General features: G+C 42.0%; 1 protein-coding gene across 1 annotated transcript; it reads right to left on the bottom strand.

Annotated features, from left to right (window-relative positions):
• Positions 1 to 1,230: 1,230 nt before the first annotated feature.
• Positions 1,231 to 26,521, bottom strand: LOC144077581 (uncharacterized). The gene is made up of 8 exons (XM_077605436.1): positions 26,448 to 26,521; positions 18,668 to 20,032; positions 15,800 to 15,892; positions 15,598 to 15,693; positions 15,086 to 15,202; positions 13,475 to 13,708; positions 11,324 to 11,673; positions 1,231 to 2,081 (listed from the first exon to the last, which is right to left on the bottom strand). The coding sequence occupies exons 1-8, from the start codon at positions 26,503 to 26,505 to the stop codon at positions 1,599 to 1,601; spliced, it is 2,796 nt and encodes a 931-aa protein (XP_077461562.1). The 5' UTR covers positions 26,506 to 26,521; the 3' UTR covers positions 1,231 to 1,598.
• Between the last annotated feature and the right edge of the window lie 1,353 nt (positions 26,522 to 27,874).

The following is a 27,874-nucleotide window of genomic DNA, read 5'->3' on the forward strand; positions in this document are numbered from 1 at the left end:
TGTTATTAAATTCCAGTGGCGGTCCGTGAATTTCCTAGTGACGCCTTCAGCTGTCGGAATTAGTCCAACCCTCAAAAACTATTTTATGGCTATAAAACCTCTACTGCAGCTACAGCTGCGACACACAAAAAAATCATCTTTACAACGTCTTTTTCTTGAGTCTGTATCCATTTTTGCTACCGCAACCAAGATGCTGTTCAAGTGCCATCCGGTGGCGGTAGCTCCGTCCAGTCTTGGTCGTTTTGTGTTTTTGCTGCTTTTCTGTCGTAATGATTTGATTTGGTGATTCTTAATAATCCCATTTACTTTGCTTTTCTTTGTGCTTTGTGCTTTTGCTTTGTTGTTCAGCTGCCTTTGCGACTGTACTGTATAACTTGTAACTATGCATTTCCTGTATCTGCATTCTCACCGTCTTGCTACTGTCACAATGAAATTTCTCGAATACGGGATGAATAAAGTTATCCAATCCAATCAATAATAATTGTTATAACAATAATATTATTTAGGAATATAGCCATATTTTACTCACCAAAAATCCTTTTTAACTGTACACAATATCCATCCTCCTTTCTTTCCTCCTTCTTTTCTATCGCCATCAAAGCTAATGCTGAAAGTCGAGCCTGTCCTGTCGTATTTCTGGCATACGTTTTTATTCGATTTAGTGCTGAAAATGTTCGTTCCCGGTTGTGACAGGCTTGCTTGCTTTGGAGTTGTCCGACCTTTCTTAATGATGTCCAGCTTTTTTTTCTTGAAAAGTCCATCTTGAAAATGGCTTTGACAGTAAATCTGCAAACAAATCTATTTCTTCACCTCCTTCAGCCATTGCGGGTTGACAAAACCACTATTAAATCAACACAACAATATATTTGCTTGTGCAGCTCGCTCCAGATACAGTTTAGTAGCTCTGGCTCGTCCACTCTATCACTAGCCAATCATAGTTGGTGAAAGCGATGACGTATCCCCACGCCTGCGAGAAGGCAATGACGTATCCCTATGCCTGAGAGAAGGCCTTGGTGTCACCAAATCGAATTCTGATTGGTTAAAGCAACAGTCTTATCGGCGCTTGTTTAATGAAGCCGAGCCTGCAGAACTGATTGTGAAGGCCTTGAGGCAGATTTTTGACCCTCGCAACAAATAATGGCTGAAATGTGATTGGTTAAATGCTTCAATATGAAAACACACATCTGGAAGCAGTGCAACCAGGGGGAAAGAAATGAAAGGAGGCTAACAGACAATTTGGAATTATTTAATAAGTATTCATGGACAAAATATAATTAACATCAGTCTGTGATTCAGATAGTTCTTAAGCCAGCAGAGAAGGCCTTGAAGGCCCTGATGGCACACCACAGTTAAATTCTAAGACTTTCAGCTGTATTATGTTTGCAAACTCCGTTTCACTTATTTAATCCATATTAAGTAAGATTTATCTAATGGTGTTATATAACCCATGAGGCCATCATAGTTTTTTTTTTTTACAAAAGTTCTTTATCATTTAATTTTGATCCCCATGATTAGTTTTGAGAATCACAGCAGGGAGGACTCTTTCGGTATAGACTGAAGGCTGCTACCTTCTGCCTATGTAATTCATCCCATCCAGCTCACTGCCTTCTCCAACGGTTTTTGGGTTTCTCCTCACACTCAGGGCCCTCACAGGTCCCAGAAAGTGCAGTCGCAGGCTTTGCTGAGGCCTGCGTTTCCTTTCCAAGACTCATGAGTAGGCCCGGGAGCTCGTACGAGATGGCCTTCTCCAAACGATCAAGCATGCAACCCCCATTCCAGCTGCAATGGTAGGAGAGCTGCTGGAAGTTGGACACTGGATTCACACCAAAGAAATCCTGATAGGCTTCCTTAGTGGGCAAGTCAAACTTGCTGACATTGGTCTTGGCCAGAATGGACTTGAAAATATAGTACTTATCTGGGTCAGAGACAATGTCCTGGATCACCTCGTAAGGATCACTAAACCAGCCTAGCATTTGGCGATAGGTCTGAAGGTAACGGTCAACGAGGAGAGAGTGTATGCGCACTCGGATGCCATGCTGCCGGATGAATGCGATCTTGTTTTCAATCTGGTTCTCTATCACCTGCAAGAAGAAAGACGTGAGGACTGATGAGAGAGTATTAACTCTCTCTTGAACTGTTGCAAAAATAATATTTTTCCCCCTGAAAGCCAATGTTGCTCGAATAATTATACAACACAAGCTCAAAGTCTAAAAGAAAAAAGTTTTTGGGTTAACAATCCAATACAGAGCTCAATTTTTTCTATACAACCTATATTGTAGTCATGGCTATTTCTGTCATTTCATTATCAGTCAATATTTAAAAATTCGTATAAACAAGCATGTGTTAAAGACAGTTTTTTCATGTTTTACAGAAAACAGGAATAAGTAGTTAGAAAAATAATGTGAGAGAAAGAACGGAGAACAGGTTTGTATTATGCCGTTAAAACTTCAGTATTTTCTTTGGCCTGTACAAAGTAAGGCGCTAAAATAAACTATGTTTACCTTTTTGTTTGTCATTTACAGAATGAATGAACACTGAAACATCATACTGAGCGCTGTTTCCACTATTTTCCACAAATTAATACATTATTACAGTATTACAAACACAACATCAATTAATTGCTCTTTTAAAACTTTACCACCAGTGTCATTAAAAATGAACAAAATTTTCAAAACATTATATATTTATCTGATTCAGGTTTTGTAAATGGCCATAAAGTTGGGGCAACCAAAGTTGTATAATAATTGTTTGATCAACACAAAAACACTGACAAAAATTACCACAAATGTAATCTTTTTTAGGTTAACATACCATGCTTGACTCCCACAATGTCACTTTTAAAGTTTAATGCCCCATAAATCCAGACTCATTTCATCACATTTTCTGACTGCTTTTATCCTCACTAGGTTCTCGGGGGTGCTGGAGCCCTTCCCAGCTGACTTTGGGCCAGAGGCGGGGGACACCCAGAATTGGTGGCAGCCAATCGCAGGGCACAAGGAGACAAACAACCATTCACGTTCATACTCATACCTAGGGCCAATTTAAAGTGTCTGTCAATTTTCTCATCCCTTTTTCTCTAATCAGCGCGCTCTCTCGCAACGCACCTCCCGGTTTTATCTATTTCCCCCTCTGAGGATTACGCATGCTATCAGTTCTTATTCTATTTTTCTTATATTGAGCTCTGTTTTACTCACTCTCTTGGCACAGTATTTCTATACTTTTACTCAATTTTAACACAATCTTCGAAGTCCCAGGATGGGGGGCGGTGCGAACTACCCTATTCTGGAAGACTAACGTCACTCAGCCTACCTTGTGGATCACCCGGAGAGGCAGAGCCTTTCTCGGAGATAGGCCGACTCTCAGCCTCAATCCATTGTATACCTTAACGTATTTTTCCGACTTACGTACTTCTCAACGGTATACACAATTTTTCTCCGGCGAATGGAGCATTTCCCCTTCTCATAGGGAAACGTCAGTTTCTTGGCCTCTCCATTCGGCGGCGTCCCGATGCCACAGATCTTGAATCCCGGGTTTCGGCACCAAAATGTCCGGTCCACGATGAACATTCAACAAGGTCGAACACAAGTAAGCACACCTAGACAGATGAGTGAGATTTTGACGCTTCTGCAGAAGGAGAGCATGGAGGGAGAACAGACAGAGAGTTACTCTGCGTAAGACTCCGGTCAATCTTCCACTGTTTCCGCTCTCCAATCTCCGACTCTCCTTTGTGCATCAACAGTTTAATTAGGGCAAGATTGCGTGACATACAAAGTCTCTATGACAAAGATGCAGGACTGTGATACGGATGAAGGCTGTGACACGGATTGAAGGCTGTGACATGGATTGAAGGCTGTGACACGGCTTGAAGGCTGTGACACGGCTTGAAACATTATTTTTGTTTACGCAAGATTATTTGACATTTCCCCCTGTAGTAACTAAAATAATTTTTATTAATCACATCAATTTGTGTTTTTTTTAATATTGGTGACAAATTGTGGGTCCTTCATTAAACACTGAAATGTGTAATTAGGAAATGTCTAGTAAAATGTTGTTTTCTCAAATTTACTTATTGTAGATTTTAATTGTGGTAACAGTGAGCTACAGAAAATGGCTCTTATCTTAGGTAAACATCGTCTCCTTGGAGCGGGTGAGACGAGTCAAATAGGAATTCAATAGGAATTCAGCTAGTGGATGTTAGCTATCCTTGGGTGGGTTACCAATATGGGGGTGATTAGTGAATTAGAACTTAAGTATTAAGAACTATTTGGTCGTTAATGATGTCAAACATGAAAATAACAATGCAGAAATAGCATTCATCCAAATTATTAGGTAAATTGTACCTGGCTGGTTTAGATAAAATAGCTAATTTAGAATAGGCATGATTTCCCTAGGTCTGAAGAGACATGGAGTGTTTTCAGTGCACGGAAGATATTCCCTGATTTGTCCTGAGCGGGTGAAATATGCTTTGGTGTGGGTCATATTGATGACTAGTAGAATATTACTGATTGCATAAGCATCGAACAATTGATGTCAACCAAATGACGTTGCTTTCTATTGCTTTAAAGGCATACAAATTAAGAGAACTTTAGCTTAAAACTTACAGATTTGGCAAATAAAGAGTTAATCACAGCCACTCGCATGGCAGTCGCTCATGCTGACTGACTAGGGCGACGAACGGCGGAAATTGAACTTCCAAAACAAATTTCTATTTGTAGATGTGTGGCGCGCATAACTCACGTTAATTACCCATTTCCTTTGGGAATGATTATTGGTGATAGGACAGCATTAGGTGGTGAGCTGCCAAGAAGCCCCACTGGGGATGACGGTCTCCACTGGTGATGAAAATTTGCAGACCACTGATGTCTGATTATGAGTGTGAGCGTGAATGGTTGTCTGTCTTTTTGTGTTTTTGATTGGCTGGCCACCAAGATATAATAAATCGATCAGATATCAAGGTGGAAAAGGATTTAGAAGCTTGGAATCGATTTCTGAAATCGCCAATAAGCCCTTTTCAGGGATGGCAGCAACAAATTATGGAAAAAAATAGATTTCGTCAAATGGAATTTTTGATGAAAATGCAGCAGCAGTACTCCAAATGGCGTGGAGGAACAAATAATCTGCTCTGCAAAATGGGGAATTTGGGAGCACTGAAAAAACAAAAAAAACAAAGACAGTGCACAATATGGAATTCTAAAGAACCATTGATTTACAGTGATAATGGCACTCAAATTGTGTTAACAAAATAATTGACGGGATTGGCAAAAGGCTCCATATTTCGTTATGAAATCACTGCGTACATAACGAGTTCAAATCCTATTTGGTAGACCATACAAATCGCCATTATTCACTACACGATTGGAACTGGTCATACCAAGCGTTGCTGACCAACCAGCAGACCTGAAAGTAGCCGAAAGGGGGATGTGGATCCACCTTTTGCACTGTAAGAAGGTTCTTTCAGTTGAAACGTTTGCCGCAATAAAACAAAACGGCAAACACTCCAAAATTGATTGGAAAGATTTTTGCTCAGGGAGCAATGCCAAAGATTATTGCTCAGCGAGCAATGCCATAAACCATAGCGAACTCTTTTATAATGGTTTTATTGTCTCCATATGAAAAAAAGATGAAAGCGTTTCAATTGAGACTAAACCTTCTTACAAAGGGTTAAGATAAACGACCAGGAAAAGAGAAACTACAATGGGAGACGGAAGGAGCCACTCAATGCGAGAACGGCCTCTGTGCAGGAGAAAATAAGCTATGCGTTCCACAATCATTGTTTGAAGTAATTGCCAACTTGAGCCATGGAAAGTCTCATGTCTCAACAGGGGGATGATGGATGATTGACATGGTACAGCGTGTGTTCCATGTGCCAACAGGTCTAAATACCTATTTTAAAAAATTATGTAGGAACTGGCTAACTTGTTGCAGACATAACCTGCAAGGTAACCTCAGGCCCAAACGAGGCCAATGTCCAAAAGGTACCAACCCATGTCCATTCTTCCCTCGTAGATGAAATCCATGCAGACGAGAGGACAAAAAGAAAGAAGAGGAGAAGAACAACTCTATCCTTCTCTGGTGGCGTCCCAAGGACCTTGCCCTGACCCACCACCATGGGCACCAGCAAGTCAGCTGTATCCCATGGTTGAAGTGGCTAACCCACACTTCCAAGTGAACGGAGATTGCGATCAAACCATTCTCGTCCACCGTCCATGGACCGAGTCCGAATGCACCGAAGAACAGCTGAGTCAAAGTTTCCACCTGAATGGAGCCGAGACAAGAGCGTTCACCACGAGCCTGGGACACAACTGGGCCAGAGTGAGAGGAAATTTCGACAAAAGGAACCACCAAGGAAGAGTCCACCCCCACGACTCACAAGACCTAACGCAGCTGGTGGAAAGAGTCCTGACCCGAGTGTGAGACACGTGGCGCCCAACAACAAGCTATGACAAAATCAGGGCCACAAAACAGGAACCAGGTGAAGGAGTTCAAAAATTCAGAGCAAGATTTGAAGAAGTGTTCAAAACCCACAGTGGGATCATGGAAGACCAAAATGACCAAGGGGTGTACCAAGCCCAACTCAGACAAGGGTTCCTGGAAGGGCTCCAACCCCCGATTAAAGGGTTCGTGCAGAAATACTGTGTCACATACCGAACGATGTCAACAAATCAACTAATGGAGTGGGTGATTCATGCTGAGGAGAGACACCGCCCAAAACAGGCAAGTGCAGGAGTCAATACTCTGACCCAAGCTATGGCCTCATTGGTGAACCAAGGGTCATCAGAAGTATTCTACCAACAAGGACGTGGAAGATGAAGAGGCCGAGGAAGACCCGGCCACCAAGAAAAGCAAACCCAGAAGGCAAGTGTTACAACTGTTGAAAGAGAGGACACTTTGCTCGAGACTGCGGAGGTACACCCAAGGGGAACAAGAGACCCCCACCGTTTAACCTTGAACATCAACATCAAGAATTACGCCAGAGGGAAGAGAAACGGAAGCCTGACACTGAGGAGGAAACTGAAGAAAGTGATAGGGAGGATGAAGAAACCCCCTGCTCGCCAGCAAAAGTGTTAGACTTAACCGAAATGATGTCCACCCTCTGGGACAAAGACAAACACCAATAAAATTGTTTTGTGACACTGGAGCAGACAAATCAGTCAACAAAGACAAGTGCCAGGATTGGTACCAGGAAGAGAATGGATCACTGTGATAGGAGCAGGAGGACACATGGAACTATTGAAGAAGTCAAGGATGAAAATGGACGAAACCACGAAGCAAAGTTTGTCCTGAGTAAGAACTGTCCTGTGAACTTCTTGGGAAGAGACCTACTCTGTAAACTGGGAATCAGCCTTATCCCCACAGCTGATGGCATGAAACAAGTACACAGATGGGAGGAAGCGGAGATCCAAGTTGTCGAAGGTCAAGAGAAACTCAAATGTTCAACCACCCTAAACTTAGCAACACAAGGGCCCTCATCTGTAGTCCAACAGTTAAAAACCAAAGTCGAAGATGTAGATGACCAAGCTGAAACCCACTGGCCACTACACATCACCATGAAGTTTGGGAAAGCCAAAACAGAATTTGTTAAACAGTTTGAGCGACTAGGACCCCAACTAGTTTGATTGGAGTACCTGTACACCACGGCAAAGGGAGATGTGGCCACCTCAGTGGACTTGCCACCTCAAGCGGAAAAACTGCTACAGTTTGGGATAACACCCCACGTGTCAATAAAGAGAAACCCCCACAGGCCCTGGAGGGACCTGGGACGCATGGTGCGATTCTTGGAGACCAGGAGCGAGCTGTTGGGGTCACATCAGACTCCTACAGTCAGCATACTGACGAACACCCCATATGGAACAGACACAAGACATAAGCTGAAGTGGAGGACTTGGGCAAGTCAGAACACACATTTGACTGCATGACAAGACTACATACTGCTACAAGCTGAAGACTTCTCTAAGTACCAAGTTCATTGTGGTCCAAATCAAAAGCAGACGTAGGAAAAATGGACAGCAAAAGAAGTAAGAATTGAGGCCAAGACATCATATCGACCACGACTCAGACAATACCCCCTCAAACCAGATGCTGTAGATGGCATCAGACCAGTAATTAAAGAAATGCTCAAAGCAGACATTCTAATTGAAAGTCCGTCAAACGAATGCAACACTCCCATCTTTCCCGTGAAGAAAGCAGAGACGGGAACGTGGAGATTGGTCCAGGACCTAAGACGGGTCAATGCAGAGCACCCTGTGTACCAGACCCACACACGCTGTTGAACGAGTTAAAACCACATCAGAAATTCTTTACAGTGATTGATCTAAGCAATGCATTTTTTTCTGTTCCATTACACAAAACAGCCCAAGGCTGGTTTGGTTTCACGTTCGAGGGAACCAAATACACATACAATTCCACCGCATGGCAAACTGTTGGAGTAATCATTATTATAAATGTGTTTGCAATGAATATAAAGCCTTATAATATACATGCTTACTATATTAATCAATATATTTGCTTATTAGGAATAGTAATGCTCATCCTAAATGTGTAACTATATTAAACTATATATATATATATATATATATATATATATATATATGTGTTGATCGCTTTTATGTTAGAGTTAGAATTAATATGTGCTTTCAACGAAGACAAACGCTTACTCCAAGGTCGCTCTCCAGGACAGCTGGCTCCAGCGAGAGATACAAGTTCGCAAGGACATAAACAATACACTGAGTCCTTGCTCCGAGGACTGATTACTGGAAGATACGCCTCAACCCTTTCCCCAGATGCAAGTTCGCAATGAAGATCTGTGAAGAACGCTTAAATTGTTGTTGGTTCAGCGGATGGCTATCAGGCATATTGTTTTAATTTGTGACGCTAGGTTTGCTTGATTATGGAATTGTTTTGTTTCTTGCTTACGCAATTGGATCGAATCGATAACCTTGTAATTGTTTTGATTTGAGGCCTTAAATGGGCAGGACATAATGCCGCTCGTTAGAATAATCTTGACCGGACGAGCGGGGGGATGTATTCTCTTCTTGCAAGAATTAAATGGTGATGTGACTACAGATGCCTTTTTTATTGAAAGCTGAATTGGAAATACCTAAGGATAAACCTACAATTGGATAAACCTAACATTTGGTCCTTCGAGCCTGTGGTCAAGATACCGAAGCAGAATCCAGGTCGCTTCCGTTCGATATCTGGAAAGACCGTGCACGGCGCTTAAATACCCTTTTCCGGGCTGGATAACTCGAAGGGGCGCCTGGGTTCTCGGCGGTTGACGACTAACCCTCTGAAAGAGACATCTAGTGTCATATCTGGTAAGTCCACGTGAATGTCTGCGTTTGTTGACGGGTTCCAAATGCGCGAAGGGGCATTGCACGTGAGGTCCATTTTTTAAATGAGACTCGCGTCCAGGGGACTGCGACTCGCGTCCAGGGGACTGCGTAAAACCCTGGGTATACTAGTCGCTGCCAGGTAAAGAGACAGAGCATGAGTCTATAAAACTTGGGGCAGTTCGGGGTGTCCTGTGCCGCGGTCCGGAAAGGTACAAATATAACTCTGACAGTATTTCACGCTAGGTTATACACTAGGAATTTGGGGCAGTTCGGGGTGTCCTGTACGAAAGGTACAAATATAACTCTGACAGTATATCACGCTAGGGTATACATTTGTGTTGCGTGTGTTACGTATGTCCTTCCGCGGAAAAGAAATTTGCTAACTGATAACTGAGTGCACGCGAGCTCCCTCCAAAAATGGGCAGCTCGAATGAAAAAGCGGCTAGCGACGACGATCCAAAACAGCGTCTGCCGTGTAAAGATTGGAAGTTTGTTGAAAGTCAAAGCGCTACAAGAGTTAAACACCTAAACTTATGGATAAGCGAGTATGGGTTTACTGGACAGCTTAATATGCATAAAATACTGGATTTACGAGATAAAATGCGCGCTAAGCACAAGAGTAATCTGTGTAAAATGGATAATGATGGATATGAGGATACAAATTATTGGTTCTTGATGGCAAAAAAGCGTTGCGATGGGAACGTTAGGAAAATTGAGCGGAGTGAGAGCCAAAATGTTGATAACAAGCGAGGCGGCTTGTTCCACAGAAAGAAGGGTGATAAAACGGGTCCGTTGTGTAAAAATAAAATAAAAGCTGCATGCTGGAGATTCTCGCACTCTTTTGAAGTGTGACAAATCTCAGGATGCCGACTCCTCTGTGTAAATGTACTTGTCTTGACTTTGCTCATTATGATGGTGCCCTGATAAGTGACTTTGTTGTTTTCCATACCCTATGAAGAGTAACTGATGATGATGCTTGTATTCTAAACCCGGAGAGGAGGGATACAAATTGATGTGATTAATAAAAATTATTTTAGTTACTACAGGGGGGAAATGTCAAATAATCTTGCGTAAACAAAAAGAATGTTTCAAGCCATGTCACAGCCTTCAAGCCCTGTCACAGCCTTCAATCCGTGTTACAGCCTTCAATCCGTATCACAGCCTTCAATCCGTATCACAGCCTTCAATCCGTATCACAGCCCTGCATCTTTGTCATAGAGACTTTGTATGTCACGCAATCTTGCCCTAATTAAACTGTTGATACACAAAGGAGAGTCAGAGATTGGAGACCGGAAACAGTCGAAGATTGACCGGAGTCTTACGCAGAGTAACTGTTCTCCCTCCGTGCTCTCTTTCTGCAGAAGCGTCAAAATCTCACTTATCTGTCTTGGCGTGCTTACTTGTTTTCGACCTTGTTGAATGTTCATCGTGGACCGGACATTTTGGTGCCAAAACCCGGGATTCAAGATCTGTGGCATCGGGACGACGGGGAATCGAGAGGCCAAGAAACTGACTTCATCCATCCCCCATTGAGGGAAGGGGCCATTAGGGATTGGTCCCCCGTCGCCCCGAGGTCCAGTGACAAATCTCATCGAACCAGGACAGGCACCTAAGACGTTAAGGCACTGGTTAAAATTAATTCGTAAAACCAATCTAGCATAAGGCCCCGTTTCCCAATGAGAAGGGGAAATGCTATATTCGCCTTTGACGTTGTTGAATGTTCATCGTGGACCGGACAGTGCCCAATCAGCCTACCATGCACGTCTTTGGAATGTGGGAGGAAACCGGAGTACCCAGGGAAAATCCACACAGTCCCAGGGAGAACATGCAAACTCCACACAGGTGGACTGACCTGGATTTGAACCCAGGTCCCCCACTGTGAGGTCGATGCGCTAATCACTCAGCCGCCGGTCCGCCCTAAAGCTAGACTTTCTAACATATTTGGTAATTTAAAAAAATTAATACAAAGGGGAAGATGGCAAAATTCATACTTGGTTCAAGTCCTCCAGCAGAGATATCTCCTCCTTCATGAATAGCTCCCGGCTGGTATCAACTTCATATTCCCGAGTCCAGAATGAGCTGACGTAAACCCGAGGTGGTTCTGTGGCATTGATGAGGGGTGCCATGCTCCAGAAAAGGGCTCCATAGACCCTCATCAGGTCTTGAGTGGTGAGGCTGTCAGCTTTGTTAAGGATGATGCGGATTTGGGACTCACGGCCCTTCATCTGCTTGAAGAGCATTTCCAGTTCCCCTCCCACATCAAGTTTGGTGGGGTCAAAAACCAGGAAGATGAGATCAGCTCGGTCAATAAACCACTGGCACACCTCATTGTAAGGGTATCCTTAATGGGGTTGAGGAAAAATAACGTTGGTTAAATGTGAAAAAAAGGCTAAAAGTGTGAGCATAACATGATCTATGTATACTACTAAATCTTAGATAATCTACATACAAAATACTAAAACATACAGGTTTTGAGTACATTAACTCAAAAAGAAATACTTGGAAACTGAAGAAAAATGACGTTGGTTATATGGCCCTTACATGGCCCTTAGCCTTGTGCTTTTCTTTCGCCAATAAAATTGAATTGAATTGAATATGTGACACATTTTTTTAAAAAGGCTAAAAAAGTGAGTATACCAAGATCTATGTCTACTACTTGATTTCCGTAATGAAATTAAACAAGTCATTCGAGGCTTGTAGGACATTTACATCGCACCCATTAAATCTTAATTCATCTACATACAAAATATTAAAACATACAGGTTTTTCCTATAAATTTACTCAAAAAGCAAATACTTGGAAATAGTTTTTAAAAATTGCTAATTGCTCTGGAGTAATATGGAAATAAATCAAGTACGTATTGAAATCATTATTGAATGAAAAATAATTTTGGAAACAAAAGTTTATGGTTTGTTCAAAAAAAAATAATTAAACAATCGCAAAAAATAACTTCCAGATCTTATTTTTTCTCATCTCATCTCATTTTCTGGACAGCTTTATCCTCACGAGGGTCGAAGGGGGTGCTGGAGCCTATCCCAGCTGACTCCGGGCCAGGGGCAGGGGACACCCTGAATCGGTGGCCAGCCGATCGCAGGGCACAAGGAGACGGACAACCATTCACGCTCACACTCATACCTAGGGGCAATTTAGAGTGTACAATCAGCTTCCATGCATGTCTCTGGAATGTGGGAGGAAACCTGAGTACCCGGAGGAAACCCACGCAGGCCAGGAGAGAACATGCAAACTCCACACAGATGCACATGACCTGGATTTGAACCCAGGACCCCAAAGCTGTGAGGCTGACGCGCTAAACACTCGCTCCACCGTGATAGTCTATATATATATATATATATTGAAATTTGAAAATATGCCAGGTTTTGACCTTGATCTAAAGAACGATGTGTCCAAAATTTTAAAACAATGCAAACAGGGTAGAGTTTTGGCTTTTGGAATCCTCGCAACAACGCCCTCATCTTCTGCATCGTTACTTTAGATAAAGGTCAATGCTGTGACATATTTTTCAATTTTTATTCATCAAAATGTACCAAAAATGGTTTAGAATGAATTGCAAAAGTTTTTCTCTATAGGTATCAACTAGAAATGTTGGATCATAATAAAACAAATAATCCACGATTTCTGAAGGCAACACTATTCGGGGATGCTTTGAAAGGCTATCATTTAAAAGCCATTTGCCTCTGCCGAAGCCATGCCCCTTGCGCCAAATGATTTGAAACTGAAAAACTAAAAAAGATTTGAAAGGGAAATTTAAAAAAAAAATTGAATTCGAAAAAATGTTGTAAAATCGGAAAAACAAAAATTGAAATGAAAAAAAAGATCTGAAAGTTATTTTTTGCGGTGTCCTTATGTTTTGAAAACAATTAGTAAAACAAAAACGTAAACTTACAAAAAATATTTTTTTCATGAAATACTTTTGCCCTTGATTAACTACACAGATATCTACAATTCATTTGTTCGCTGAGCTAATTAAGCCTTTGATAGTTCTTTCCTATTAATTTGTTGTTGAAAATGTAGCAGAAAATGAGAAAAATGATTGTTTCAAGACTTTTCTAACCTAATTGTCCCAAATCCTCAAATGACCCAAACATTTGAATGAAAATGTTAAACAACTGTTAAAACATTACCTCTTTCTTGCTGTTTTCGGTTCTCAATGATGCCAGGAGTGTCAACAATGGTGACTCTCTCCAGCAGCTTGTGGGGCATCTCGTACCCCACCAGCCTTTCTAGGAAACCCTGGCCGAACTTCTCCAAGGGTGAGAAGGAACGAGAGCTGTCAGCTGCCATAACGATGCCCTCTATAGTGCGAAATTTCTCACCGTGCATTATGACAGTATATTCAGAGGTTGTGGGCTCCGCACCTAGTGAAAGGGTGAATGGATCATCACATAGCTTTGGCATAAAACCTTTGCTGCGAATATCTAGTAGTCATATTGACATATAGTACTGGCAATACGTAATGTTAAAAGTAATGTATACATGATCATGAGAGAAAAACTAACATGGGGAACACAATATGGATATTCCTCATCCTCACAAGGGTTGCCGGAGCCTATCCCAGCTGACTTAGGGCGAAAGGCAGACTCCACTCGACACTGGTCACTAGTCAGTCATAGGGCACACAGAGAGAGAGAGAGAGAGACAGACAACCAAGAAAAACATTCGCACTCACAATCAAAACGCCAACAAGCGGGAATCGATGGTGTCCCATATATATTATATTCAACTTTCGCGGCTTCACTACTACAACGCATATTTTTTTCTGGAAAAACGGGATTTGAGGTCCCCGAAAGCGGCCTCCGCTGCTTCTGTCCAATGGAATGGGGACTTTGTGGACGTGAGGGAGGTGAGGGGGCGGCAATACGGCTATAGACCCGGATAAAACACCTATAGAAGTTTCTGAACCCCAAAAAGCGCTCAGACGGTTCAATTGTGTAATCAACCCTCCCCAAATAGTTGAGACGTCCATGTAATCCGGGCCAACAAATGTAATAAAGCAACAGAAAAGACGTGTAAGGTCAGAACGGAGTTGGGAAGCTTTTTCAGCTGTTGTTCTCGTTGCAAGTGAAAAAATCCAGGAGCCTGTCTTTTCCTCAGGGTCACGAGGGGTGTTAGGGCTTATCCCAGCCAACTGCGCACAGAGCACACCCTGAATTGGGGGCCAATCAGTTGCAGGGCACAAGGAGACAGACAACCAGTCACGCTCACACTCATACTAGGGGCAATTTAACATGTTCAACCAGCCAACCATGCATGTTTTTGGGATGAGGGAGGAAACCGGAGTAAACCAACGCAACCAACGGGGAGAACATGCAAACTGCACACAGTGAAAACCGGCTTGGGATCGAACCCTAAATCCCCAAAATTTTGAGGACAATGCACTAACCATTTGTCCACTGGCCACCTAATTTTATATTAACCCTAGAATGGTAACCCTGTATTTCAGGGGTTACCTTTCACGCTTCTGAAATAGAGGGTTACCATGGTTACCGGGGGAAAAAATGGGTACCCTTCATTGCACCGTCTTGCTTAGGACCCATTTTTCCCCCGGTAACCATGGTAGCCCTCTATTTCAGAAGCGTGAAAGGTAACCCCTGAAATAGAGGGTTATCATTCTAATTAATAGACCAGAAATATGAATTCCATTCATAATAACTGAATTTTCCTCTTTAGGAACTCATTCATCCATGACTATAAATTCAATATGACAAAAATAATGTTAAACTGAATTCCCATACCTGTGTAGAGTTCTTGTGAAGGGTCTTCAAGACCGAGCACATAGTTAATCATTGAGGACTTGCCCACACTCCAGGGTCCCAGGAACAAAATCATGGGCTTTGAAGTTATCTCACCATCTACAAATTAATTGAGAACAGCAAGACCAGAAATTATTTTAATGTCAGTAGGGTTTAACAATCAATATTACAAACATAGGTTCTTGTGTGCAAAATCATGACTCGTGAAACTTCCCTGACCTGCTTTCTTGTGCCCTCTTGCGGACATAATTTTTTATCATTCTTCCTCAAAAAACGATGAGCACCTTTTCCTACCTTTTGGTTCTGTGATGCTTAGCAATCATTAGGTTGATTGGTTGTTTGATTGATTGGTTGATGGATGGATGGATGGCTGTATTGGTGGGTGGATGGGTTGATGGGTGGGTGGATGGATGGGTGGATGGGTGGATGGATGGATGGATGGATGGATTGGTTGATCGATCGATTGATAGAGATGCTTTCACTGTCTAACCTACCTGTGACTTCATGTTGTCTAAGTTCATTGTATTTGAAGGCTTGCTCTACTGGTTTGATGGCGGAATGGTAGATGTTCAGTAGCTTCTTCATTGCAGCTGGAACAAATAAGAATATGAGTATGTTAAGTGAAAAGGATAAATTTTGTAACGTCCTACATGACTTTATTGTATGTAAGGTTAAAACTTTGATTCAGTTCCATACCTATCACTTGAGTTGATGAATCAGTAACAGCCAGTTGTAGTGTGTCCTCAATATGAGATCGGTCTCTTGGTGTTGGACCTTGATCTTTTTCTCCTAAATGGCAGAGTATACTGTCAATCTAAACCAGAATTATGGCCCTATAATAAAATGTTGGTGTTGTGGGTGGATCATAGGCCACATGTTTCCTCATTTATTTCTTAAACAAAAAAATCCATGTCTCCATGTCAAATGCTTCCAAGTAAGTGGACCACATGTCCTCAGAATAGCTATGACCGTTATATCATGCAATAGGCCATGTACATATATCACTCTATTTGCTCCCTTTGCTATTTTGGTCTGTTTATTTCTGTAACAGGGGTTGCTGATAATTCCTCTTTCGCCACTCACAGTGTCATTTTGGACAGAATGCAAATGCCTAGGAAAGAAATACTGGTAACTGAGAAAGATCTTTCTAGTGTCATGAGACGTGACATTTAGTAAATGTTCAACAAATTCTATTACAATATCTATAAATGATTAGTTTACAGTAACACCTTGACATACGAGTGTCTCAACATATGAAATTTGAGACACGAGGGAAATTCCAAGCAATTTTTTGCCTTGAGATATGAGACAAATTTGAGATATGAGCATACGAGATGGTTCCCGATGCTCCCGTCCGGGTGGCTGAGTATGTGAGAGGCTGCTTATGAGAATAGAATCACTCTGTCTTTCTTGCCGTATCTCCCTCGTGTAAAGATATCCATGAGCTCCGGCCGTACAGGTTACATTTTTTTACATGTTTTCTTTTGCGTTAATCAGTGCAGAATTAAGGGAAAAACAATGGGTCCAAAACAAGCCGGTGCAATGAAGAATAGTGAGAAGAAAAAGCATATGATGATGTGACATGTAAAAGTGTTTAATTTACACCCCATTAACGATCGCATGTTGGGGATGTGCAACTAGTTTTGATTGGATGTATATCGATATTCGATTATTGATGCCTTGATGTGCGTACCACTAGTTTTGACTGGATGTATATCGATATTCGATTATTGATGCATTGATGCGCGTACCTTGACCAACGCGGGAGATCTTCTTCATATAATTAAAGTTGGATTGAGGAAGCAACAACGAATCACTATTGTGATTATTTCTCCCTGTGTTTCAAGGTATGCTGGTTGTTGTAGAGGCCGGTTGAGTTTGTGGTTTGCAATATACACCGTGTGAGAGAGAAGATAATGTTTAGTAATGTTTATCTACTTTTGAAGTGAGAGCGTGAATGTGCGAGTCCCGGGTCATGGACATGTATGTAATATTCAGTACGCTACCTTCGGCCGCCATTACCCTGTATAGTGTCTATGACGGTTATAGCAAGGAATTTATGTTATCGATATTTCATTGTTTACCCTGTCAAATAGTTGAGAAGGACTTCTCGAAGTTGTAAAAAGAAAAGATAAAACAAGTTATGACCGTTTATTGAACGGGTGTAATTGTACATTATGTTTTGGGTTTTTGTGTTGATAAATATATCATTAAAGTTGGATTGAGGAAGCAACAACGAATCACTATTGTGATTATTTCTCCCTGTGTTTCAAGCGTAAATACAGGGTGCAACAATGACAGTCGATATTAAGCACAAAATAATAGAAAAATATGAGAGTGGTGTACACATGACTAAGCTGGCTCGCCAATACGAAAGGAATACCTCAACAATATGTACAATCTCAAGCAGAAGGATGCTATAAAGAGTCTCAAGCCTCCCAAAGGACTAACCATCATTTCCAAGCTGTGCACTGGATAAAAGATAAACAGTTAGCGGGAGATAGTGTGACCGAGTCAATAATCTGCGAAAAAGCCATTGGAATCTACATGGACTTGAACGCAAAGCAAGAATCTGAATAAGGTCTTCAACACCAGCGGAACCCTTCAAAGCAAGTCGTGGCTGGTTTGATAATTTTAAAAAACGAACTGGGAGACGCTCGGTTCTGAGGCATGGAGAAGCAGCAAGTTCTGATTCGAAAGCAGTGGTGGAATACATTAACACCTCTACCTCGGTTATCGCACAAGAAGGTTTAAGTTCAGTGTAACGTAAGATTAAAACTTATTTTTAAGTGTGAGTGTATGGTAATCTAAGTTCATTTAAGTTAAATTTAAAGTTTATGCTATGTTACGAGCGCATTGCCGTCTGTCAAGTCTCCTGTTCTCTCTCTCTCTCTCTCACACTCTCTCTCACTCTCTCACTCTCTCACTCTCTCACTCTCTCACTCTCTCACTCTCTCACTCTCTCACTCTCTCACTCTCTCACTCTCTCTCACTCTCACACTCTCTCTCACTCTCTCTCACTCTCTCTCACTCTCTCTCACTCTCTCTCACTCTCTCTCACTCTCTCTCACTCTCTCTCTCTCTCACTCTCTCACTCTCTCACTCTCTCTCTCACTCTCTCTCACTCTCTCTCTCACTCTCTCTCTCACTCTCTCCCTCACTCTCTCCCTCACTCTCTCTCTCACTCTCTCTCTCACTCTCTCTCTCACTCTCTCTCTCACTCTCTCTCTCACTCTCTCTCTCACTCTCTTTTTCTCTCTCTCTCTCTCTCTCTCTCGCGCTCTCGCTCGCTGTCTGTACTGAATAATGTAACGTTTTAGTATTAAAAATCATAACCACTAAATAGGTATGTATTACTTTGTGAATAGGATTTGAATTAGAACAAATACAAATATGTTTTTCCATTTTAATATCCAGTTTTTGGTGTTTTTTCAGAAGGTGGGAACGGATTGATTTGTATTTAGTTATTTTCCATGGAAAAATGTATTTGAGATATGAGTAAATTCACATACAAGCTCGATCACAGAATGCATTAAGCTTGTATCTATTATATTTTTAAGGTACCTGTGGCCCGTGCAGGATTTTTGAATTCTAGAGAAGTATTCTCCACCTCTGGAATTTCTTCAGATGTTTCTTCTCCTTTATCTTCCACTCTTGCTTGCTCAGTAGACTCTGGTGTGAATTCTTCAATAACCTCTGAAATTGCTTCGGGTTCAGAAAAAGGTGCACTTTCTGGTGCATCTACCTCAGTGTCATTATTAGTGACTTTTAGTCTTTCTTTTTCAGGTTCCGATAACACTTCAGGTTCTGCTTCATGGTCTGCGTCAATTTCAGAAATCGCTTCTGCTTCAGTTTTGTATTCTACTTCTGCCTCATTTTCATATTCCAATTCAGGTTTTGTTATTACACCATATTCAGCTTCAAATTCTGATTCCAGATCTGATATCACTTCTGTTTCAGGTTCTGACATAACATCCAATTCATATTCTGCTTCATGTCGTAAGATGACTGGTTCTAACTCAAACCCTGGTTCAGAATTTGAAATCACTTTTGGTTCAGCTTTATTTTGTGATTCATGTTCTGATATCTCCACTGTTACGGTATCGTATTTTACTACCAATTCAAATATCACCTCTGGATCATCATCATGTTCTTCTTCAGGGTCTGACATGTGTTCTTGGCGACCATCATTATCTGTTTCATTTTCTGAAATAACCTCAGTTTCAGTGTCATCATTTGGTTCAGCTTCAGAAGACCCTCGTGGCTCACCGGGTCCAGCACCGATTTCAAGAATGATTGCTTGCCCTTGCTCCATTCCTTCCTCTGATCCTGCTTCTTCAATGGTTATCTCCTCAATATCTTTTAGCACTGTTCTTTCATTGTCTACATCTCCCTTATGGGTTTTCTCATCTGTTTCCAAAACTACCTCCTCCTCTCCAGAATCTGCGTCGTGAAGGACATTTGGTTCATCTTTTGGCAATTCCTCTTCTACGTTTTTACTTATGTCTTCCTTATCCATATGCACTCCTGTAGGTGATGAAACCATACCAATCTCTTCATTCTCATTCACTTCCTTCACAGATGTCACCTCTGATTGGTTTTCTTCTTCTATGGTACCATGTAGGGCAGAGTCCTCATGTTCCTCTTCATTGCTTGGTAACGCAATAAGAGAAGCCTCAGTATGTCCTTTGTCATCTAATTCTGATTCTTCTTCTTGTCGTTCTAGAGGGGCTGACTCTTGATCAGATGCAGCAGATATTGGAGTCCGGGGTTGACACAGGGGCCGGTCTGGGGCTGGAGTGTCATTTGATGAACTCGCGCTGGGATGCTCATCTGTTGTGTCACATCCACAAGAAAAAAGATTTCTCTCAGGTTCCTGGAGCTGAATGGGTAACAGTGGGTCTTCATTGGGAATGGATGAGCCTGGCACTAAACCGCAAAAAAATAAGAAAGAGAGAATTTTATTAACATATGATTAGGGTGTAGTTTTTCAGCATATTGCATCCTATTTTGTAATATCCTCATCCTCAATATTGTAATAAAGTATTAAAGTGTTTCCAATTTCAAATGGATTGCATGCCCTCTAATGGAAATTTAATATAATTTAACAGCAAATAGATAAATACTGCCAGGTGCTTTTATCCGTTAACATTTTGTCCTTTCACACTACGATATTTTCATGTTGACCATGATGATACTCAATGTGCAGTCTATTACTGTCACCTTTGAGGTGATTATTGCTATAAAATTTCCGCAAACCACTTTACTGAACGCACCCCCACGCCGCCACCGGCCCCCCGCACCCTCGCGGCGACACCGGAACCCCGCACTCCTGCACCAACATCGGTGGCCTGCACCCTTGTGCCCGTCCCGGTGCCCACCACCCGTCGCAGTGACCTGCTCTTGTGTGCCCGCCCCGGCGCCCAGCACCCGTCGCGGTGACCTGCTTTCGTGTGCCCGCCCCGGTTCCCCGCTCTCGTACGCCCAGTGACGGCGATTCTCCTGGCGGGGGCAACGGCGGCGGCGTGGACTTGGAGGCAGCGGACGGCCATCTTTTTGGCGGGGGCCACGGCAGCGGCGTGGACTTGGAAGTTGCGGACGGCTATCCTTTTGGCGGGGGCCACGGCGAATGCGTGGACTTGGAGGCCGTGGACGGCCTTCCCAATAGCAAAAACTTGTAGGCCGATGACGGAGACCCCCACGACAAAGGCGTAGACTTGGAGGCCGCGAATGGCCTTCCCAACAGCGAAAACTTGGAGGCAGAGGACGGAGACCCCGACGGCGAAGGCGTGGAGTTGGAGGCCGTGTACGCCCTTCCCAACAGCAAAAACGTTTTGGTTCCAAGCCTTTGTTGATTTGAAGATCCCTTTCGATTTATTAAAGATGTTGTTCTGAAGCTAACTGCCTCGTTCCCCTCCTGCTTCCCGCGCCGGGGTCCTAATCCAGTCCCGATCGCGCCACGACGACGTGGCACGATCGTAACACTTTGTTAATGCCTAGCTGTCCAAGAAGCCTGAAAGATCTCAAGGCCTAAGTACAAAATCAAGTTAGTTAAAAGACCAGCAAACCTTGGAAAAAATCTTACATGTAAATTCCTTTTTAACTGAAACCCACCCACTAATATCCAAATTAACGCCCACTTTGGGGCGAGAGAGCTGGAGTCAGATCATGAGAAGTTTTCCTTTCCCCTGCGAATAAAGATAATTGACCATTGAAGCTTCAATAATGTTTTGTCTGTTTGTCAATTATCTCACAAAATCCTTCAGAGCAAAAATAAGAACATTATCACATTCTAACATCCTAAAACAGCAACTTTACTTTAAAATCTCATCCTAACAATATGAACTATATGTGCCATATTTCTAGGCCTTATTGTTTACTGCTTAATAGTACTGAGCTCAAGGGTTCAATTGCAGGATCTGGCCTCCCTGTGTAATGTTTGAATGTTCTCCCTATGCCTGCGTGGGTTTCCTCCGGGTACTCCAGTTTCCTCCCACATCCCCAAAACCTCCATTGTAGGCTGATTGACCACTACAAATTTTCCTTAGGTATGAGAGTGAGAGCGAATGGTTGTTTGTCTCTTGGTGAGCCCTATGACTGACCGCCGACCAGTTTAAGGTGTAGTTCCCCTTTCGACCGAAGTCAGCTGCGATAGGCTCCAGCATCACACGTCCCTGACCAGAAAAATTGGTGATTAAGATGTTATGAATAAATACAGTCCTACATTTGTTCATACTAACTCAGATAGCTTGTTTTCCTTACAGGTGCCTGAAGATGAAGACTCAAAAACATATTACACATGTATACACATTTGCCCGCATTAATTTAATCTGTGATCCTATAATTGCATTGACAATGTAAAAGAGCATTAATATCAAAATATCGCTCGCTTCCGGCAGATCTATTGGCGTGTGTGTACATGCTATTCAGCGCCGGATTCGCTCGCTCGGCCAGATTGGATACCAAAATTGGACAGCATTTGGACAGGCAATGTAATTTATCAAACCTGGGGATTGAAATATAAGAAAAAGCACACAATTGAAGGTGAAAAATGTATCTTCAAATTTACTTTCAACATTAAGAACATATTGTTATTCAACGAAAGAAAGCAGTCTTTAAATTGAGAGTGATGAGCGGTATTGCAGGGCAAAGGGAAATGAATGAGGTAATTGATTTTTACTATAATTTGGACAACGTCGGCGGGCCGGATTAAAAAGCCTAACCGCCTGCGGGCCGCAGTTTGAAAAACAGTACAATACGAGCGAATCCGGGGGCGGGGCGAGCGTGCGAATCCGGCGCTGAATAGCATGTACACACGCCAATAGATCTGCCGGGAGCGAGCGATATTTTGATATTAATGCTCTTACATTGTCAATGCAATTACAAACTCACTCTTTCTCTCATGATGATAATTTTGAGAGCGAGAGATTACCTGGTTGCTCGCTTTCAACAGTAAACTCTCTGTCTCTCTCCCTCTCATAAGAGGGAGCGAACCCGGGGACCAAACGTCCGTTCTACCAAACGTGCGTTCTACCAAACGTCCGTTCTACCAAACGTCCGTTCTACCAAACGTCCGTTCTACCAAACGTCCGTTCTACCAAACGTCCGTTCTACCAAACGTCCGCTCTACCAAACGTCCGCTCTACCAAACGTCCGCTCTACCAAACGTCCGCTCTACCAAACGTCCGCTCTACCAAACGTCCGCTCTACCAAACGTCCGCTCTACCAAACGTCCGCTCTACCAAACGTCCGCTCTACCAAACGTCCGCTCTACCAAACGTCCGCTCTACCAAACGTCCGCTCTACCAAACGTCCGCTCTACCAAACGTCCGCTCTACCAAACGTCCGCTCTACCAAACGTCCGCTCTACCAAACGTCCGCTCTACCAAACGTCCGCTCTACCAAACGTCCGCTCTACCAAACGTCCGCTCTACCAAACGTCCGTTCTACCAAACGTGCGTTCTACCAAACGTGCGTTCTACCAAACGTGCGTTCTACCAAACGTCCGGTCAACCAAACGACCGTTCTACCAAACGTCCGTTCTACCAAACGTCCATTCTACCAAACGTCCATTCTACCAAATGTCCATTCTACCAAACGTCCGTTCTACCAAACGTCCGGGCGACCAAACGTCTGGGGACCAAACGTCCGGGGACCAAACGTCTTTCGACGAAACGTCCTGTCACGGTTGGAACTCCCAACTGCGCCCAAGACCCAATCTTCGGGCTGATGACTTTAGTTTATCTTGAAGAATTTGAAGGTAATCCTCCTTCTTCATTATCCCATTTACTCTCTGTAAAGCACCATGTTCCATTGGCAGCAAAAGAGCACCACAGCATAATACTACCACCACCGTGCTTAACGGTAGGCATGGTGTACTTGGGGTTAAAGGCCTCACCTTTTCTCCTCCAAACATACTGCTGGGCATTGTGGCCAAACAGCTCGGTTTTTGTTTCGTCTGACCACCGAACTTCCCCCAGAAGGTCTTATCTTTGTCCATGTGATCAGCAGCAAACTTCAGTCGAGCCTTAAGGTGCCGCTTTTGGAGCAAGGGCTTCCTTCTTGCACGGCAGCCTCTCAGTCCATGGAAATGCAAAACACGCTTGACTGTGGACACTGACACCTGTGTTCCTGCAGCTTTTAATTCTTGGCAGATCTGCTTTTTGGTGATTCTCGGTTGAATCTTCACCCTCCTGACCAATTTTCTCTCAGCAGCAGGTGATAGCTTGCGTTTTCTTCCTGATCGTGGCAGTGACAAAACAGTGCCATACACTTTATACTTACAAACAATTGTTTGCACTGTTGCTCTTGGGACCTGTAGCTGCTTTGAAATGGCTCCAAGTGACTTTCCTGACTTGTTCAAGTCAATGATTCACTTTTTCAGATCCATGCTGAGCTCCTTTGACTTTCCCATTGTAGCGTTTGTGGGCGTTTGCATCCAATGAGCCCTATTTATATGGTCTCAGAGAAGTCACCAGCTGTAGTCACTCATAATCACCCACAAGAAGTTAAGAGGCCATCCTATGAAGCTCATTTCACTGACACAACTTTCTAAGTCACCAAAATTGCTAATTCGTGTTGCTGTATGTATATTTTTGACCCAGCAGATTTGATCACTTTTTATGTTAACTCATAATAAAGTCATAAAAGAACCAAACTTCATGAATGTTTTTGTGACAAAGAAGTATCTGTTCCAATCACTCTATCAGAGAAAAATCTGAGTTGTAGAAATAACTGGAAACTCAAGAGAGCCATGACATTATGTTCTTCACAAGTGTATGTAGACTTTTGACCACAACTGTATGTACTTTCTCTTCTTCTATTTTAAGAGATTCAATGACCTATTAAGCTATTTATTGCAGATGATGTGCTTTGCTAGCTTATCACTCCCTGGAGAGATTGTCAGGTTTCAAGGTCATGTGCCGCTAAGTGTCATGTGCTCACTGTGTGTTGCAAACATGTTGCTTGTATTGTAGCACAGGTGTGTCTTTGCTAGACTTAGATGTTCCACAAATGTCAGCAAGTAAGTGACAAATATTTCAGGGCTCCTTGGTGCTTGCATGCACCATTTGGTTTTAACATAGTAGTATGGATGCTTCCTCTGTGATTGTCTGGAAGCCGCCATGCTACTCTGATGAAACATATGGCACCACACATTCCTTTTAACAAATTCAGTGGTTGGTGGGCGCAGTGACATCTGTTTAGCAGGGTGTTTAATGAATAAAGATTTAATTACCCTGAATACAATGAAGGCCGCCCTGCGATTGGCTGGCCACCGATTCAGGGTGTCCCCGGCCTCTGGCCAGTGGACAGCTGGGATTGGCTCCAGCACCCCCCGCGACACTAATGAGGATAAAGCGGGTCAGAAAATGAGAGATGAGACAATGATGGCCTTTTAAAAATTTCAACATTAAATTTAGTTTAGTTTAATGGGAATTTCAATCGGCTTCAGGATTTTGAGTCACAAATTAACGTTTCATGCATGGTTTTGGCAGCTAAAATACTTGGGAAAACCCACTAAAAGACAAGTAGAACCTGCAAATTCCATAAAGATGCCCTATGAGACTCAAACAAAGAACTAACTGTGAGGTAACCACTACATCAGGGGTGGCCAACTCTGGTCCTCGAGGGCCCCTATCCAGTCCATTTTCCATGTCTCCCTCCACCAACACACCTGAATCAAATAACCCGGATCAGTATGTAGGGGCTCTCGAGGACCAGAATTGGGCACCCCTGCACTACACCATGATGCCTGAAAATGAAGATAGTCAGTTTTCTAAATATTCTGGTACTGTTAAAAAAAATTGTATTAATTTTTTGCAAAATCAATAGCTAAGATGTCAGAGTACGTTTTTTTAAACCATTCAAGAATCAACGTATTCCATTTCATGTACATTTCTGTTAATCCTGATAAATGTATAGTTTATCAATCATTCAAATCTTTATGTACAGAATTTTGTATTGAACAAAAATATTTGTACACATTTTTTGATGATATAAGTCAATGTTGTGACTAGTATATATTTGTGAATATATTTTCATTATCCTTTGATATGGCATTTCCAGTGTCTCACATACAACTATATAGCAAACTGTTTTTCAGCGATGCATCTCTGTTTTATCAAGATATCCATACATTCTAGAAAGCCACATAGACACCAGTGTGTCAAGTATCTGGTGACGATTTAGTTGCACAAATGCCTTTCGTGTGACTGCAGCTGTTTTGAGGATCTGAAATAAACCTGTTCAAGGGCATACAGGGTATCTCAAACAAGCTGATAAAGCCAACACATTTTACATTAATCTTTTTAAATGTTGTTTTGATGTTCTTAATTGAAATATTGTCATTTTCATTTTGTAAGACGAAACGAAAAACATTACAAAATTGATGCAGTTCTAAAATGAATGATTTATCGGTTATTAATTGGGATTTTACGTGAATGGGTGTAAGCACGAGCTTGTGTAGCTAGCCCAATTTAATCTGTCTGCACGGTCTGTCCATGGCAATAAGAATAAGGAGCAAGCGCAACGTTTTCCATCAGTTTTTCATTATCCTTTGATATGGCATTTCCAGTGTCATACATATATACATATATATATATATATATATATATATATATATATATATATATATATATATATATATATATATATATATATATATATATATATATATATATATATATATATATATATATATATATATATATATATATATATATATATATATATATATATATATATATATATATATATATATATACATGAAGCACCCACATGCAAAAAGCACCACTGCAATCACATTTTGCAGCAAGCACAAACACCCAAAGCTTCTTGGCCATACCTCCAGGAAATACAGCCAGCAGAGCCAGGACGCAGCACACTCTGACCAGAGATTTCATTTTGGCTGCCAGGGGCTTTGCCTTCCTCTACCCAGGTTATATATACACGCCTCAGGCAGAAAGTTAATGGCTGTAAGCCCAATGGAGGTGGGCTACAGCAACTCTTTCATAACTCTGATTGGTTATTTCAACAGCCCTTCAGAGATTCTACTCCTACTTTGGATTCCAAAAAAGCTAGTGTTGTGTTAAGTGTAGTGTAGTGTTGTAAAGTATAGTGCAGTGTCATGTCATGCAGTGTGGTGTCCCTTCAGATCCGTAACTTGCTATTATTTAGGTCTTTTGCCGAGTAAACGCAGCTTATGGAGAAGCACCACCAATTTCGTCACACGCAATTTCTGGGTGTGATGACAAGTAGGCTTTTTGTGTTGTTGATAATGACGACAGGGCCTATGTCCGATTATTATTATTATTATTATTATTTGTTGGATATGTATACAGATAATGTTGTCATTCATTCATTCATTTTCTGAACCGCTTTATCCTCACAAAGCTCATGGGGGGTGCTGGAGCCTAGCCAAGCTGACTCAGTGGCCAGCTGATCGCAGGAGCAATTTAGAGTGTCCAACCAGCCTACCATGCATGTCTTTGGAATGAGGGAGGAAACCCACACAGACCCGGGGAGAACATGCAAACTCCACACAGGTGGGCCGGCCTCTGTTGTCAGACAAATATATTAATATTAAGGAGTTAAAGTACACATTCACATTCAAATACAGGCTCCTATTATTGTTCAAAAGCCCCTGAGTGATCAGACAGTTTAATTCCCAAGACTAGCTAGCCATGGAAAACAACTCTATATTTGTAAGTTTCTTTTAAACTGAAACATGACCACTAAAATTCAAATTAACACCCACTTTTGCCTGCTGGAAAGAATATATATATATATATATATATATATATATATATATATATATATATATATATATATATATATATATATATATATATATATATATATATATATACATCCTATATATATATATAGGATGTGGATTTTACCCCAGTTTAATTTTTGCCGTTTCGTCATTGACGTCCATCGCTGTCTTTTCCCGAGGAAATCACCCCCCTGGCCTGGTTGTAATGTCTCAAAAGCTCCAGTATTTGTATTCAATCAATAAATGCTGCTAGGAAGTGCATTTTACCTAATTTTAGTGCATTTTTTGTCATTTCACGTATGGACGTATCGATGTTCATCGCTGTCTTTTTACCAGGGAAATGATACTCCGGGCCCGGTTCTGATGTCTAAAAAGCTCCAGTATTTGTATTTAATCAATAAATGCTGTTTTTGGCTGGATTTTACCCCATTTTCGGGCAATGTTTGCCCCCACGCCATTGACGTTGATCGCTGTCTTTTCCCGGGAAAATCGCC

The sequence above is a fragment of the Stigmatopora argus genome, chromosome 7 (assembly GCF_051989625.1).
Source record: "Stigmatopora argus isolate UIUO_Sarg chromosome 7, RoL_Sarg_1.0, whole genome shotgun sequence".
Taxonomy (NCBI): domain Eukaryota; kingdom Metazoa; phylum Chordata; class Actinopteri; order Syngnathiformes; family Syngnathidae; genus Stigmatopora; species Stigmatopora argus.